Here is an 18,114-nt window from a genome sequence, read left to right on the forward strand (position 1 = left end):
GTCATGAACCAACTAGCCCATCAAAGCACACTGCTCAAAGAAAAGTCCACAAGAAAATAGAAAAACCAAACAAGCGCAACGAGCGAGCGGACCGAAGAAGTGACGAAGAGCGATCCTGGAAAAGCAGAAAAGTCGGCGACCGCGTTGGCGAATACTTTGGCATCGGGCCAAGTCAGGCGCCTTGTCAATCGCAAGCTCTTGTGCAACTTTCTTGTTTGGTGCGTACATGCATGCATCCGTGCATGGCGTGCTATCAATGGGGGTTTGGGATGCTCTACAAACGTCTGTGTAGAGCTAGGGCATTCCAGCAAAGCTCTATTTGCCCATTGGCATTGTCTAAAACATTGCACTACTGCGGTCGCGATGAGCGAGGAGGAGAGGGTTCGCAGCGATCTTACTTTGGCAGAGAGAGACTTTGACCTTACACTCCACGCCAGGATGTGGGGCGTTTGCTTACCACGTGATCCCTGACTGGGTTACTGCTTGTGTTATCTTTCAGATTTTTTTTTTAATTTTTGTTTTGTCGGGTCAGTTTTTTTGCAAGCAAAACAAACTTTTATTTTGTTATCTCCATCGTTTTCTTTTCGCATGGATACACTACCACTTCGGGGTCGCTCACGGAGGAAATGCGTAAACACGAAGAAGTGTCTTTCCCTCCTTCATTTTACTTTGTTACGGATGTCCTCCAACTGTAAGGTCTGTGGGCGCGTCATTTGGGTAGGATGAGTGTTCAGGATCGCGGAGTCCCCGTTGGGGTATTTAAGGGGTGGGCAATGACTCGGTGCTTTTCGGAAATCAATATTGGCCCAAAAAATGGGGTGGGCGATGACTCGGGAATGGGTGATTACTCGGGATATTTCGGTAGACCTTAACGGCTCCGCTGTAAAACGTCGGTCGGTTCTACTGTTTTTGCCAGACGGCTGGTCCGACCGCTCACCTGACGGCAGCCATGTGGCAGTCTACGTGGACAACGTTGAAGTGCGTGACGGTGGTGTAGCCGGGGCTCTTGCGTGGCTTGGCCTCAAAGTCGTCCAGGTGGCAGCGCTTGGTGAAGGTGTAGATGCCCAGCACCTTGGCCGGCTGGAACTTGTAGCCCTCCCGGCAGATGATGCACACCAGGCCGGCCTCCTCCCCCAGGTCCTCCATCTGCTGAAGGATTGAGCTCTTGGCCGTGACCTGCATAGGGGGGGGGCAAGAGACGACATCATTTGCACTGCGGCCCCTGCAGTCAGTGCAAGCGTCCTGGACGTAGCAGGCAACGACCAGTGACATCACTTTCGTATGTGTTCCCAATGCAATCCTGTGGTTCTTCGAGCCAGCTGTAAAAAGGTACACAGTAATCCCCCGTTATAACGAAACCACTTTTTTAGAGCTATTGCTTTTACCGAAGTTCAACGTGGTCCTGACCGAAATGGACGCATTTTTAACCAGATTATTCTAAGTTTATCGGCGGCCGACCATGCTTGTTACAAAGGCCACGGTGCCGATAGCATGGAAGCCTACACGGAAGCAAGCAGACCCTCACGTTTCCTCCCCCTTCTCCAGTAATGCTAACGGCAAACTGAGAAAACGGAGCAAATGGATGATGAAGGGCAGAGCACACAGAGCTGGCAAAGCACCGCTTCCGATGCCGATGCACCGAAGCGGAGACGTAAGCAGGGAGCACCAGGAGCAGTGTTAGCGTTCTGAAGGTACTTATGGTGGCCGCGACCGACGCTGCCAGACTCCTGTCAGAATCGGGTCAAGGGGGAGATGGAGCACAGAGGAGACTATCCCTTTAAGAGCCCCCGACGTGCTCACCTGCAGCGTACTACGCGAACACGTGTGTCATATGGGAGATTGGGAGTGTTTAAAAAAAAAATTAGGTTGGGTTTATGTTTATACGCCCAGGTAGCACCAAAACATTATAATAATGTTATTTTTTTGTTTGGCCCAAATGTTTGAAATATGTCCTTAATGTCATTTTATTTAATATTTCCACAATGTTTATCTGTTCGTTAGATTAATGTTTTTCCATACGTTATTTGAACACACAGGAAACATTCCTTCAACATAAATTTAATGTTTGCAAAACGTTAAATTAACATTGAAGGAACATTCGAGAAACACTTTTACAACCGGTATGCAACGTTTGTAAAACATTAAATTCACATCAAAGAAAATGGTACTGCTACACTAGCAGAATATCCACAAAATGTTAGAAAGATCTTTTCAGTTGACGAAGACAAAAATATTATAAATCAGACGCAACCGCTACCCATGCAGTTACGCCTCTGCTGTGAACAAGGCGAACTGCATGGGTAGCAACTGCGTCTGATTACAATACTTTTGTCTTCAACTGAAAAGTTCTTTCTAACATTTTGTGGATATTCTGCTAGTGTAGCAGTACCATTTTCTTTGATGTGAATCTAATGTTTTATAAACTTGCATACCAACAAAACTGCAGGTAGTCAAAGCTGAAAGAAGGGTGTTGGAAAGGAACCTCCTTGAAACCCAACGACAGGCAGTGTTTCACTACAGACATGGCTTTTCTGAGGGCTGAAAAAGCTAAGACTTGCAACAAAATATTGCGTCCTGGGTCTTCGAGGAGGTCCTTTTTCACATACATAGCAATGTTTTCCAGAAGATGAACCACCGGACTCCAGTGCGCAATACACATAACGGGAGAGAATTGACTGTATGCACCTTTTGAAGAAGCTTGATCGTAGCATGTCCGTTAACTGAGGAAAAGAATGTTTGTGAAAGGCACAATATTGCACACTATTAACAAAAACGCTAGAATTAACAAGCTCCTTTTCATCACAGCACATATTGAGACGAAATAATTGCAATTTACTACCCTTGCAAAGATGAAATCAGTCAGGTACATGTACTAAAACATTTATTGTTTCAAATTAAACCAAAAGCATATACATACGAGTAAGGATGCTGCTAGACTCAGCTGTTAAAATGACAAGCCAATAACTTAAGACAAATCTGTATGTACTACAGAAACAAGCTTGAAACTGAGTAGAAGTGGTGACTAGAGCGGGTGAAGCTTGAAGCTGAGCTAGTTGGCTCATTGCTCTATATAGTGCCAGCTGAACATAAAAGAAGGGTTAGAGAGAGAGATAAGAAAGGCATACACCGCTGGACTAGGAACTGTTTCATCAGATCATCTTTCTCTTCATCTACATTGAGTTTCACTTCCTCTTTTTTTCTTATCTACATTGCATTTGATTTAATTGAGGAGTTCTTCTTCTAATCTTATACCCAAGCATCTTCTCATCTTCCATCTGTCCGCCATAAGTGCGGCCCTCTAAGGTACTCAACTTCCTTGTTGTGTAGTGCGATGGAAGGCACACACACACACTCGTCTGCCTTTGCGTCAATAGCAAGGGCCTCCAGGATTTCTCGAGTGAACTTGTGGCGGTTTCTTGCTAGGATGGTTAGGCTAGAAAACTCTGGTACACACCGGCACATGTGACAATGGGCGGGTAGGTCCCCTGCTGCAGTGGTGGCCTTCACCGAAGCTGCATGTTCCCTAGTCTGGTCACCGATGCACCTTCCCGTCTGTCCAATGTAACATTGACCACATGACAGTGGGATTTGGTACACAACCTCCTTCTCACATTCGGTGTGCTTGGTCTCGTGAGATACCTTGCAGTTTGTCTTCTCCTTGTTGGTCCCTTTGTTTACATGATGGAAAGTTGCACACAAAGAGACGAGGAAGGAACACAGAAGACAGACAGCACGATTCATGACAGGGGACATCGACACCAGGGGGTTAAGAGTTCAGTCGCAGAGGAATATTCGCAAAAAGGCAAGTTCTCTTTCGCTCATGCAACCGACGGCTGACTAACGCAGCGATCGGCCAGACTCAAGATGGTGAACGCCCTGAGCACCTCGCGCGTTTGTTTTTCATTAAAGCGCCCAATGATTGAGGTTTTTTCTAAAGATGGTGTGCAGATAGAGGTCTTACAATGCACCAAAAGGTTGACCTCATACAGTTTATGATTGTGCTCTCGCAGCCAGTCATTCGAACACTGTCTAGTCTGTCCGACATAGCATCTTCCACAGGAAAGAGGAATGCTGTATACAACGCTCGATGAACAGGAAAAAAAAGGCTGCACATGTTTTTTGTGGCACGTGTTTTTTATAATTTGTTCTCTTTGGCGCAGACCTTAAACAAATTTGTCATATTTTTTTAGGGGCTGATATTACTGTGGGCACAGCACACCTACTTGCCACTTGTTTTAGATTGTATCTACACAAGATATCGCATAATCTAAAACAAGTGGTAAGTAGGTATGGTGTGCCCGTAGTATTATCAGCCTCTAAAAAGATGTGACAAATTTGTTCTAAGGTTTGCGCCAAAGCGAAAAAGACACGCGCCACAAAAAACATGTGCAGCCTTTCACTCCTCGTTCATTGAGCGTAGTGTACAGCATTCCTCTTCCCTGTGGAAGATGCTATGTCGGACAGACTAGAAAGTGTTTGAATGACTGGCTGCGAGAGCACGATCATAAACTGTATGAGGTCAACCTTTTGGTGCATTGTAAGACCTCTATCTGCACACCATCTTTAGAAAAAAATCTCAATCATTGGGCACTTTAATGATAAACAAACGCGCGAGGTGCTCGATGCGTTCACCATCTTGAGTCTGACCGATCTCTGCGTTAGTCAGCCGTCGGTTGCTTTGAGCGAAAAAGAAGTTGCCTTTTTGCGAACACCTCACTATGACTGAACTGTTTACCCCCTGGTGTTGATGTCCCCAGTCATGAATCGTGCTTCATCTTTTCTTTCTTCACTTAATATACCAGAGTTGCGAGTATGCGCCTCTCTGACTTCTGTGTTTTTCCCTTGTCTCTTTGTGTGCAATTTTTCATCATGTAAACAAGAGGGCCAACAAGGAGAAAATGAACTGCCAAGTACACCAAATGTGAGAAGGAGGTTGTGCACCAAATCCCATGTCATGTAGTCAATGTTACATTGGACAGAAGGGAAGGTGCATCAGTGACTAGACGAGAGAACATGCAGCTTCGGTGAAGGCCACCACAGCGTGCAGAGCACCTACCTGCCCATTGTCATATGTGCCTGTGTGTACCAGACTTTTCTAGCCTAAACATCCTGGCAAGAAACCGCCACAAGTTCACTCGAGAAATCCTGGAGGCCTTTGCTATTGACGCAAAAGCGGACAAGTGTGTGGGTATACCTTCCATCGCACTACACCACAAGGAAGGTGAGTATCTTAGAGGGGCCGCACCCATGGTGGACAAATGGAAGACGAGGAGACGCTCGAGTATAAGACTAGAAGAAAAGGAACTCCTCAATTAAATCAAATGCAGTGTAGATAAAAAAGAAGAGAAACTCAACGTAGATGAAGAAAAAGATGATCTGATTAAACAGTTGCTAGTCCAACGGTGTGTCTTTCTTATCTCTCTCTAATCCTTTTATGTCCAGCTGGCACTATATACAATTGCCATGTGTAGAAGCAGTTAGAAAAACTTGATTACTAAAACGGTATCGTATTAAAGAAAAGCCGGAAAGGACTGACTAAAGCCTGTCACTAGACTAGAACAGAAGTCGAGACATTAAATAGGCCTATTGCCGCTTTAAAAAGTAAAATATGACAATAGAATATGAAATAGGCTGAAGAAACTCTAGAACAGGACTAGACAGAAAAAAAAAATTAAAACAAACAGACTTTCATCTTCCCAAGTCAAAGCACAGTAAAGCCTGTCACTAGACTAGAACAGAAGTCGAGACATTAAATAGCCTTATTGCCACTTTAAAAAGTAAAATATGACAATAGAATATGAAATAGGCTGAAGAAAGTCTAGAACAGGACTAGACAGAAAAAAAAAAAATTGAAACAAACTGATTTTCATCTTCCCAAGTCAAACCACAGTTTCTGTCGATGGGATGTTTTCGACTTTTCTGGCTGCAAACAAAACAAGAAAATAATTAATACAGAGTGCCGGAAACTAAATTTGAGGTGGCAAATGATCATAATACGTGGAAAACATAACAGTGTAGCTTAATTCGAAATTTAGCTTTGTGACAATGGTTTGCAGGTTTGGAAACCCCTCAAGAAATTAGGGTGTACTAGAAATATCCTAGTGGGAAAGAGAGTTCATATAGAGCCGCAAAAAGGCTGACCTGATTTCCCACATAACTACGAACTAAAAGAAAATGACAATCTTGTTCAAGTGCTTAAAACAGTGAATTGATTGCAAAAAACAAACAAAGTAGCAAACACTTATGACAAGAGACAACACAGGTACATCTCTCAACTAGCAAAAATAAAATAATGCCTTGTGGTAGTTTATTGATGTTGCTAGTTGAACTGTACACCCGTGGCATCTCTTGTCATAAGTGTCTCTCTTTTGTTTGTTTCTTAACTCCCACCAACATGCTATCAAATCCTTTAATTTGTTGTTGAGTCACTTGTACCTAGTAGTTGTCAGTCCTCCTGCTCAAGCAAACCAACATTGAAACACGCGACAAAATACACCTTGTGACGACCCGGAGCTGAGCTTGTTGGTGCAGCGCTTGTCGATGGGGCCAAATGAACCTACAGCACAAAAACAGGAAGAGAGAAAATGAGACAAACACAATGCCGGACTAACTTCATCCACATACTTTATTTACAAAAGAACCAGTTGGCCCCGTCTGGGGCCAACCTGCTCCTGTGTAAATGAATAAAAATGCACTCCATTAAACAGTTTAGTCCAGCATCGTGTTTGTCTAATTTTCTCTGTGTTGTCATCTTGTATGTTCAGCTGGCCTCACCCAATAGCAACACACAATCAGTCCCACAAACGGCTGTCAGAAATACTTTTACTGCCCTATTTTCTAGGAAAGCAAGACAAAGAAAATCAAGCTGAGTGCAGAACTTTCTTATTCGGCTGCTACATTCTGTATGTTAGAAAACCAATTTTTACTTTTTTCCAATAAGAAATTATTGTAAACAAAGCTTCCTTCGTTATTTTGTAGTTGTGCTCACTGCTTCTGCTGGTGCATTTGATTGGGAGGGGCAATGATACAAGTGAGCATGTACTATTGCAATACATTGCAATATGAACACAAAGCGCATAACTTTCAGTACACTGCTTACACACCAGGCACCAGTCAAGGCATTCAAGAGTTGGAGATTAATCTAGTGTCCTTGGTCGAACTACACATGTGCAAGCTTCGCTGGCTCGTGGCCAGTTTGTGCAGCATTTGTAGAAAGCCACAAGCTCTCTTCTTTGTATTTCAATGTATAGCGATAGTACAATAGAACTCTTCGCTGTGTTACAGATCTCATGCATGGTTTACATTCTTCATTTTGTAAGCCTCAGGAGATTTTTAGATTAATCATCAGCTTCAATGTATTTGTATCCTTCCTGCAAAGATTAGGTTGTTGCTTGCCTTGAGCACGGAGCCGGACGTTGGCGAAGCGCAGCCAATCACCAATGGCGCGGCCCATCTCGTCGTCTGTTGCAGTTTTGCGGGTTACACGTACAGCAGCTGAAAAAAATATGCACAGCTATCAGAAGTTTTATAACGATCACTGTAAAGTAATACTTAATAATAAAAAAAAAAAAAAGACGGGTGCATGCAAGCACATTACTCTCCATAGTGTAGACAGTGATACAAAAACATTACTCTTACCATAGATCAGGCTAAAGATCTTCAGTTTCCCGGCTTCTTGCTTTCCGTTTCGCCCGGTTCTGTTGTAGAAGACGGCAACTTCATCTCCGACAAGTTTCTTAAACACCGTTTTTGTTGTAGAGGCTACATCTCTACCTCCAATTTGGCCAAGCTCTTTCACCTAGAAATCAAAAGTTATCCACAATAAGCCACACATAAAAGCTTCTCTTGCTCAAAGAACAGAAGAAAGATGAAAAACAATGACTATTTCAGTACATGTATGTTCTGGATAATAACCTTTGGCTGTAACGCACAACAACTTGAAACTTACTAGCTTTGCAAAAATGGCTTCATTTTTTAAGCTAGCCTCCAGGAAGGCAAATTCCTCTCTTGTCTTCACTGGATAGACTGGAAGGTCTTCTGGATGGACTGGACCAGCCATGGCAGTAGGGTCATCAGCATTCACATGCATCTGTATTCTGGCCAACATTGTAGCCATGCTTGTCAACTGTGCCTTAATACACTCAAGTTCCCTAAGAACTGTGACCAAAGCTAAAAAAAAAAAAAAAAAAGAGCAATACGTTAGAACCTTATCAATATTGAGTGTTCCGATAAAGATGATAAAAAAACAAGCCTTTATTCATTTTCAAGGTGACAAGGAGTTAATACTTTAATCGCTTAAAGCTGTAAGAGCATTAAAGATACAGAAACTTTTCTCTTGTTGCTCACGTTACCGAAGCACTTAGCTTAATTACACAAACAAATTATCCATTCTTACAACGTGCAGCATGCATCAATGCTGCAAAGCAACAAGGCTAAAGTTTTTTTTTTTTTAAACAGGACATGCCTCAGCCAGGGTTGTAAAGCACCTAGGTACAAGTAACTCGAAATCGGTATCTAGGTACCTTTGTTGTACCTGACATAAAAACCTAGGTACTTTCATTTTTCGGTATCTGTATCTGTACAGGGTTGGAACTCATGAAATGTACTTGGGAGGAGCCACGGGAGCAGCTGAACCTACATTCTGGAGCAGGCTAGGAGCAGCTCAGATAAGTTTTCACTGCACTTCAGTTTATGTCTTAGTAATTACATGCGCGAATCACGTGACGTGCGCAAGCAACGAACGTGCAGTTGCGCGAAGGAACAGGGCAATAAATTTCGAATTTATCCTATTGTGTAACTCAATAACGAAGCAGCAGACTATGATTAAGCGTAGTTATCATATTCGAGGCGATAAGCAGGAGCAAGGTTAAAGTATGCCAAGCAGATCTACCGCTTGCATGAGAGCTGCTGGCCGGCAAGGTTTCGGATTGGACCGCATTTCAGTTCTATCAAATCACGATTTATCTTGTGGGAATGCGGTTCCAACTTTTAACGATGAAGTACTAACAGGAATCTTTTGCTCCTGTCTTCAACTGGCTGAAGTCTGGATCCCGGGCCGCAGAGCCTCAGGCAATCTGACTCTTAACGACTCGACCTCACTTCTGCTGACGTGCTTAAAGGGCAACTCCGCTTCATTTTTGGTTTTGAAAAAACAATGCAGTCCTCTTCAGTATCGCCTAGGAAGACCACGAGTGAAATGTTACGACGCAGTTCTGTCTAAATGTTTCTTAAACGGTCCGGCAAACTTCGCAACTCGCCAAGTTGTCGAAATCGGCTGACTTGAGCGGGCGATCAGGCGCAACCAACAGCGCAGTCAAGGCTATGGCATGGGCGGAGCCAACATTGAGCTAAACGTCATTATCATGGCCCCCTTTTGCTTGTTTTCACTTCTCCGCGCGAGCGTAGCGCATGACGTCAGCAACGTTGCCTCTCGGCGCTCAGCGGTGTCCACATGATTGGTGTAACGCGCCCGCGCAGCGCGTTTCTTGGGAGCCGTCCGGCCGCCCGCCGTTACCGCCGTCTTCCGCGTCACAACCGCCGTCGTCGTCTCACCGATTGTGATTATTGTCTCTCGGAGTTTCATCCACACCACGGACACCATGTGCGCAGACTTATGCCGCAGTTGTGCAGACGTCGTCGAATGCCGTAGACACCAAAACGTGGCGAAGAGTGCGGTGCAGACGACACTCGCGCCTGCCACACGCCCGCCCCAATCCCGCCCGTCGTTGGGCCGAGGATCACGTGACATCTCGTACCACGTGATGGCCATGTACTTGGCGGCCCGAGGCCAATGTTGCCGGGCAGAGCCGAAGTTTCGGTTTCGATTTCAGCTCGTGTTTAAAATTAGATTTAAAAATATATAGCCCACTTTTCGCAAAGCTAACAACGTAGTGTGTTTTACTAGGGCTTTTTAATTCGAAATCACTCATTATCCCGAAATCTTCGGAATTGAGCGGAGTTGCCCTTTAACCGCTTATGGTTGAAGGATAACAATCCAGAAGCAGGTGGTGTAGCGCTTGGAGTCTGACCCCCAATTTTTTTCGTGCGCTTCTGACTCGAGATACACAGGGAGAATAAACAGAGCAAAGGAGTGCAAGGCCGACCAAGCTAAATGCGCTCATTGTTGCGAATCGGGTCGATAAAAACCGGAACCAAGACAAAATACAATTCTTTTGGTGCATAATGGCACGAGGTATTGGCTGTGGCGCAGTTTCCACAACATGTTTCAGGATGGCGCAGACATATGCGTCTGGCGCAAATGGTACAGCTATTCCACCCCTGCTGTATTTTAGGTACATTTTCCAGAAACTTGTAACTAAGTGAAGTTACTTTTTACAGGTTCATGTGTCAAAAGTGCACATACATCCTAACTCTTCTGTCAGTCACAAAATATACTTGCCTTTGCTTGAAGGTTCAGCAGAGCAGTTCAAAGAAGATGCACTTTTTGGTCTTCCTTTGGGCAACACCAAGTCATCTGAAAAACCACAAGCAATGCATAAGTAATAACAAGGATGAGCAGTTGAACTGCTATGTCACAGTTGCGTATTTCCTTGGATGGGAGTACAAGGCTGTCAAACTGCAAGCTGCAGTGTGCTTTATTCTGGAATCCTTTCTTCTTTTTTTTCTTGGGGAAACGCGGAAAGGGGCGAAGGGGGGGGGGGGAGTCCTCTTACGAGGGATCCGCGAGCCGCACTTGGACCAGCAAAGAGCCGCATGCGGCTCGCGAGCCGCGGTTTGCCCACCCCTGATCTATACCATGCCCATACTGTACACTATGCGACGCTGTTAGCACAAACACAACATCGTCGGGTTTACTCGCTTTACTTACACAAATCAGGTGATATCACCAAAATTACTAATGCGGTGAAAAGGGCCCATAAGGGTTTCACAGCTTGAGCAAAGCACAAAAAAGCGCCGATGTCATGTTCATGCTAAAAGTGTCGCACTGTGTACATAACAGCCTGCACGTGGGTCTAGGAAGGCCTTTTCTCAACTCTAGATTACAAACATTCGAAGTGTGAAATACATGATCTGTAGTTTTGTTTTGATTACCTTGTGCATTTCACTTTATCACTAGTATTTGTTCATGTAAACCATTTCCTTCAAAACACGTGTAAGAAAAAAGGACTTGCCACCATCAGTTTGGCCTGCTCCTCCACAATGTGCTCCACTTTTTCTTTGAAGAGGTGGTGGCGGTGGGGGCTCAGCGAGAAATTCAATGTCACCTTCTGGAGGTGGTTCTTCAGTTACTCCCTCCTCATCGCTGCTGTCAGTGAGGTAGTCATCGAAAAATGTCGGAGGTCGCCGTATTCTTTTTTGCGATGTCTCTGCTTCCGATGTAAGGTCGGACTCTTCCTCCGCCTTTATGGACCTCTTGCGGGCAACTTCGTAACTGTCTGCAAGTCAGATGTTATGTAGATAATGAATTAATAAAAAATGTGCGTTGAATGTGAGGCATTATATTTTGCTGAGTTTTGTCTAAGCTGTACGTAGCTTCTGCTAATGAAGCATATGCTGCCTTTTTGTAGCTATCAAGCTGTTACCAATGTGTCCTATTAACATAGGCAGTGGGAGGTCTATAGTACCGTTACCATAGTAACTAAAAAAAGGGAGTCAGATATGATATGTACTTTAAGAATTATTTCACAACCAAACCCCCTTCTCTTTTGTAGATTCTGCGAAAGTGTGGATTGTAATAACTTTCAATAGAGCAGTGCTCTCTTCAGAATGAAAAAAAAAAACTAATGGCGTTCAGGGCGGAGCTTACCTGTATATGACATGACCCTGCAGGCAAATTTTGGCCAGTCTTTGCCTGGCTCCGTTCTGTCCCTCACTGCACTGTTCACTTTTGCAGTATTTTTAAACGGTGGCCAGGGAGCTGTCCCGTTCTTAATCCAGCGTGTTGGAACCACGGCCACGTCATCAGTCTTCATAAAATGGGCGACCGAGAACATCTAGAAAATTCAATTTGAGACCGTCAGTAAAGAGCATACCTACAAGTTTTATGAAGTAACAAGATTAGGGGTGTGCAAATAGTGATGTAACCAAATCAAACATGAATCGAATATTGATGAAACCAAATAAAATATGAATGCTGTGTACATGGTTTATGAAGGTGAAAATTACTAAAACTAAAACAAAAGAAAACTCATGATGTGTTTGGCATTTGTATTGATAGATGGCGCTCCCTCCTTATCGCAACGGCTCGTGACCACCGTGGTTTGTTAAAATGGGCATAATCTTTTTGAAATGTACCTTCGGTTAAAAAATAAATGCGGACAATAAAAGCAAAACTTAGAGTAAAAAAAACGTGTCTGTATAACGGTGGCGCTTTTGCTGTCAACGGATTTCGTCTGCGTGTCGTCTGCTTTCTTTCACTGGTCGGCTGCAACTTCGGAGGCTGCTCCCGACGCCATCTATCGATACGAATGCCAAACACATCCCGCTAATGAACCCCTCTCGTTTACGTCGCTGCCCGCCGTAGACCCTGGCAAGTTTCTTGGCCTTATTTTTTACAGAACGAGAACTACGCTTTATAATTTTACAAGAAAAAACCGACCTGTGAAATACACCGCTGACGAAAAGTTTAGATTGTTACGTGCAGGCATTGATTTTTACGGTCCATTTCAGATCGAGCCTGGTGGCTTGAACCACCCTATATTTCATGGGCTTTCTTTCTTTGCTAGAAAAGGAAGCAAACAAAGTGTATTGTGTTCAAAACACCCCAGTTGGCTGTTTCTCAAGACTTCTAAAGCCTGCCAGTTGACACCTTGATCCTGCTGGTCTTAAAATTGATATTTAAAAGTTTGCCAAGTCTTTCTTGCGTTTCGCAAGACACCTGCTAACAACATAGTGGTTTTCACTTGTGTAGAGCAGAGGTGCACAGACTGGAGGTTGTGGGGAAATGTCTGGCGGCTACAGAGCCTCGGAGAGCTCCAAAAATAGTTAAGGCGGGGGTCGCCGGAGGGCACTCAGAAGCTTTGGGGGTTCGCAGTCCCGAAAAGGTTGTGTACCTCTGGCGTAGAGTGTTCAGTCTTTTTATACTTGCGGCATCTTAGCTGGGATATCTATCAGTTGGGACAATAGTTACGTGTAATCACCAAGTCAAAGGATAATCACATTATCATTCATTTAAAGAGCTAAAGTAGTGAGCACACATCATGAGCAAAAGAAAACTAACCTTTTATTAGACATTCACCTTACAGCTTTTCTATTTTGGTCTTTCCATCATATAAACAGTTCTATTTATAGCAGCTTTTTTCTAATCCCTCAATTTTCAACCTACAGATGCCTTATAATCAGAAGAAATGTCCTTAAAAATCCCCTAGCAGTTATTAGCATAAAGACATAATTTATGCCAAAGACATTAGCACACACACTTTATTTTTATTCGTGATGATTATATACTCATTAAAACAACACTATAAGTGAGAGCACATTTACGGCAGATATTGCTTATCTGAGCTATCCTGTGTGCAAGAGTGGCTTAACCAAAAATTCACCCCCACAAGGAAGCCAGCAGCACTTTGATTTGACCTGTTCAACAGTCCACAAAGCATTTGCAGACGAAACCTGAGAAGCCCTGAAAGTACACAGTCCAGTTGTGTCAACAATGCCGGCATAGAAGTTTGTTAATCTCTTGAAAAACTGGCCACAGATCTTGATCTCTCCATCACGGGACACAACATTTGTTGCGACGACTACATTTCCATCTTCCATCAGAAAACATGAGTCTGGTAGGTTCACTTCCAGAACCATGCCTTGAAGAACTAGCTTGTGATACTGCTCTCCCTTAAATCCTGGAGGTGCTGGTCCGGCATTATGCGGCTTTTGCAACAATGCCTGCTGCTTCGGTGGTATTCTAGGATGCAAGTCAGCATGACTGCGCTCTTCTAAGCGTTTTACAATCTGTTGTAATGGTCGATTTGGTGACTTCAAATCTCGCTTCAGTTGACCCAGAAAGTTCTCAAACCGGAACGCAGAGAAGGAGTCAAGGTGACCGAACCTCCGCACATCAGCAGTAAGATGCAGCAGAGAATGTATGTTGTACACGTAAATGCCTTCACCGTACAGGTCCCCAGCATCAGAAACAAACTCTTCAAGCAGCTTCTCTGCAGAATCAATCTCCTCATGGCAGAGTCGTGGGCTTGACAGGATTGACACTGCAATGCTCAGTTTGAGAAAGTGCTGGTAGTAGCGCTTCTCCATGTGGTCTTTTAGAACCGCAGGACCGAAGTACAAGAGGAAGTTTCGTAGCTCAGTGGCCTTCCATCTCTCTAATTCATGAAGACTCCGGGGCTTCCGAGCCATCTCCCGAGGGGTGTGTCTCTGGAGTTTCATGAGCATTGTTGAGATGCTAGTCTGTGCACGTGGTGGGAGCTTTGATCGATGAGGTCGTCCCCGCACCCAATAGTGAAGTAGAAGCCTCCGCATAACGCCTAGGCAGACTAAATGCATATAGTCGAGGGGAAATTGGCTTACCATGCCAATCTGTAGCTCGACCAATGGGGACTGTCGATGATGGTGCCCTTCCTGATCCTGCTTTCGAAACGACTCGTCTGTTCGTAGGGGGCTGCTGACTTCTGGAAGAATTACTTTCCGGCAGCTTTCAGAGAAGGTGCCTTCTTGGGTGCACTTTTCACAACTGAAGTATCCCCCATGGCCCTTGATGCACTTCAGAAATGCCCTTGCGGGCGCATCGCAAATGAACGCATGCACTCGAACTACGCACTCCTTTCCGCCCTCGGTCACGTGTTCTTCCAGCAATGTGCTTAACTCCGAAATGAAATCGGTAAGGTAGTCATCCAAGTTCTCCGGCTTCTTGTCTCCAACAAACAGAGCTATGACGAAAGGTTCAGGATCGCAGCTTTCGACGACAGATGCAAGAATGGGCCAGAACTGCTTGCTGGAACTTTTCGCTATAGGCAGGCCATCAACATTGATGAGCAACGAAATGGTGTCTCCAGTGATGCTGCCTGAGCTCATCATTCGTTTTAGTGACGATTCGATTCCGAAATAGTGGTAGAGGCCGGACGCTCCCATGTTTTTCACATTGCAAGATCTTGGTGTCCCCATTAGGCTTCTTGCGTCACTAGGCAGCTCCGGGTGATACTTCTTCAATATCTTTAAAAGCTTGCTAAGATGGGATGCGCAGGCTTTGGTCTCACGTGCCCAGGTGGCCAGCTCGCTTGCCAAAGTAAACTCATCTGCACTTGAGATTGGCAAATGAGTTTCAGTTTCTTCGGAAGCTGATGTGCTCGCGCAAGGATCTCTGGGATCGTCGACTTGCGGTGCGCTCAGACCCTCCCTGGCTCCGTCACTGCTGTCGTCTGATCCGTCAACCGCAGAATTTCCATCGCTCTCGTCCGGAGCAGACTTAGAAAAAATGTCCGCAAGATGGTCGCGCACGTTTTCGGCAATAATTCTTTTCTTCTGTCGGTCGCACACGTCATCAAATGCTCGCCTCTGTCGCTTCATTTTACGAACCAGGAGATCGTTTCCTCTTAGCACCGTTCAATCACAAAGGGATATCATGCATCGCGAGTCGCGCAGTCTGGCGTAACCGAAATCGCGCGCAATCGGCGAACATGGTTGCCCACTTATCATAGTCATTGGTTGCGCTAGAAAATTTTGTCCGGATTTCGTCCGGGTCATAGTGGCAGCGCTTCGCTCTTCAAAATAATAATCACTGTAGAGCCCTCAAATAATTACTCTTGTCTATTATTACCTAACCAGCCTCGCACATTCACGAGCATGTGCGAGGTTTAGGTAATAATGGGCACCCTAAAGCGAAGCTCTGCCACTTACAACGCACCGCCTTGAATTCCGTCTAGGACCGGCACCGAATTCCGGTCCTAGACGGAATTGTTGAGGTCAGATATCGACCTCCAAAGGATCCAAAGGCTCCAAAGGAGCCGTCCCGATTTCGGGTACCCGAGACAGGAATACCCACAAACGTAATATGCGAGATCCCGTCGGTTAAGCAAGTGAGCAGCATCACTAAAGGAAATGAGGTACCGCTACTTACGTTTCACGCAGGGTACGCAGGTGCGTCGGTGCCACAGTGGGATTACGCAGCCTGACCGTTAGGCACTTCGAACCGTAACTACTAGAACTTGTCTTCACGATGTTTCAGAGCCACGGTTGTCAGGTCAGAACCGTGCGAGCCACAATTGTGCGAGCCGCGATACAAACTTAAACTTAGACCGCTTAAACCAAACTTAAACCATACTTGAACCACTTGGATGGATGGATGGATGGATGGATGCTACTGGCTATACCCTTTGTATCGGGCGGTAGCTTGCGCCACCTAGCCTACGTCTAATAAAGACAAACATTTGATTCCCCCGCCCTTCTAAGCCAATTTTCTCTCCCCCCCCCCTCCTAACTATCACCAGGTAGTGCGGGATATCGCCAGGCTGACCTTTGGGGGATCGGGCAAAAAAACTAAAAACATCACCCCCCGCCTCTTCCCCCCGGCGAGGGAGTCGCCAATTTTCCTCTGGTCAAACCTTGTCGGCGTTACCCCTGCACCCAACCCACTGGGGGACAGGGTTGAGACTTTGGGCCTGAGCCACGCGGGAGGGAGTCCCAATTTTCCTCTGTCCCGCCTGTCCCCAGCTGTGCTAGTTAGTTGTGCATCATTCAATTTTCCCTAAATAATTTCCACCAATCTTCTAACCGCCTCTTTGTTATTGTGATCCTCTTCTCCTCCGTCCCTCCATCGTCGCCAGCAAAGCCCAGGGCCCCGGCCAAACCCGTTACACCCTCAGGAGGGGCAGGACGAAGCCTCGTGCACCTTAAAACTAGGTGCTCAAGTGTCTCACTCTCATCACGGCATGCAGCGCATAATGTGTCTATCTCCTGAAATTTAGCCCTATACGTCTTCGTCCTCAAAACTCCCGTTCTCGCCTCGAAAAGTAAAGAACTTCCCAGCGAGTTGTCAAACACATTTTCCTTTCGTATGTCCTTTTTTTGTGACCTGTAAACCATTAGAGTCGATTTTTCCTGCATTCTTCCCTCCCACATTTTCCTCTCTGCCTCTTTCACTCCCTTTTTCACTGAAGTAGTCTGCTCAGCCCCATCATTAGTGAGTAGGTATTTAAATGTAAGCTTTCGGGTTCGGTTTGTCCATTTTGTGTTTATGCTTTTCATGTATAAATACTTGTACACCTTACGTGCCCATCTCGTATCATCCATTTCAGTCAACCTTTGTTCAAATTTCAACTTACTGATTGCTTCCCTGCTCTCAAAAGACGACCAGCCCATGTCCCCCTGCACTCCCTCATTTGGTGTGTTTCCATGTGCTCCCAGTGCCAATCTGCCTACGCTTCTTTGCCGAATTTCTAATCCTGATTGAACCTCTGATTTCATGCAGAGCACCCCATTGCCAAAAGACAATCCAGGTACCATCACTCCTTTCCATATACCCCTGACCACTTCATATCTGTTATAGTTCCATAGTGCCTTGAGCTTCATAATAGATGAATTTCTTTTCCCTTTTCTAATTATATTCTCCTCATGTTCTTCTAGATATTTCTTTCCCTCATTGAACCAGACTCCCAGATATTTGTATTTTTCTACATGGTCTATTAAAATGTCTTGTATCCGCAGGGGTCCCCTCTTTTCATCATTAAACACCATTACTCCAGATTTGTCGCTACTAAAGCTCATGCCCAAGATGTCCCCTTCCTCTCCACACATGCCGGCTAGTTCCTGTAACATATCCTGGTTGTCTGCCATAAGTAATATGTCGTCCGCATACATCAGTCCTGGTATTACCTGTCTTACCTTTCTCCCTCCTTCCATATAACTCACATCAAAACCTAAGTTGCTCTGCTCTAATTTCTTTTCCATTTCCCTGAGATATATCATGAAGAGCAGAGGCGACAGTGGACAACCCTGCCGGAGCCCTCTTTTTATTGCTGCGGGTTGTGTAATTTCTGCTTCCCATGTTACAACTACCTTATTGTCTGTGTACACCTGCTGCAGAAACCTAACCAAATTTGCATCCAAATTATACTCTTTCAGCCGACCCCAAAGTATTTCCTGGCTCACATTATCGTATGCTCCCTTGATGTCCAAATAAGCTAACCACAACGGAGTTTGGTTCTT

At 45.0% G+C, this 18,114-nt stretch overlaps 2 protein-coding genes and 1 pseudogene across 4 annotated transcripts; all 3 read right to left on the bottom strand.

Moving 5' to 3' along the window:
• LOC120851105 overlaps nt 1–18,114 on the bottom strand; it is a 54,640-nt pseudogene that overhangs the window by 7,970 nt on the left and 28,556 nt on the right.
• Nucleotides 5,124–16,237, bottom strand: LOC115317149. Of its 3 annotated transcripts, none has more exons than XM_029976728.4 (9): nt 16,028–16,237; nt 11,768–11,954; nt 11,133–11,396; nt 10,400–10,474; nt 7,949–8,169; nt 7,639–7,798; nt 7,396–7,494; nt 6,436–6,556; nt 5,124–5,923 (listed from the first exon to the last, which is right to left on the bottom strand). In XM_029976728.4, the coding sequence occupies exons 2-8, from the start codon at nt 11,952–11,954 to the stop codon at nt 6,459–6,461; spliced, it is 1,104 nt and encodes a 367-aa protein (XP_029832588.1). In that variant the 5' UTR covers nt 16,028–16,237; the 3' UTR covers nt 5,124–5,923; nt 6,436–6,458. The 3 variants fall into 3 exon arrangements, with proteins under 3 accessions (XP_029832588.1, XP_029832587.1, XP_029832589.1); XM_029976727.4 differs by having other exon boundaries at nt 5,125–5,923; nt 6,497–6,556; XM_029976729.4 differs by lacking the exon at nt 6,436–6,556 and having other exon boundaries at nt 5,127–5,923.
• LOC121045742 lies at nt 12,806–15,585 on the bottom strand. Its single transcript, XM_040498916.2, has one exon. It carries the CDS (start codon nt 15,475–15,477, stop codon nt 13,465–13,467), a length of 2,013 nt encoding a protein of 670 aa, XP_040354850.1. The 5' UTR covers nt 15,478–15,585; the 3' UTR covers nt 12,806–13,464.

This window comes from Ixodes scapularis, unplaced genomic scaffold, assembly GCF_016920785.2.
Source record: "Ixodes scapularis isolate PalLabHiFi unplaced genomic scaffold, ASM1692078v2 ptg001708l_1___fragment_3__unscaffolded, whole genome shotgun sequence".
Taxonomy (NCBI): domain Eukaryota; kingdom Metazoa; phylum Arthropoda; class Arachnida; order Ixodida; family Ixodidae; genus Ixodes; species Ixodes scapularis.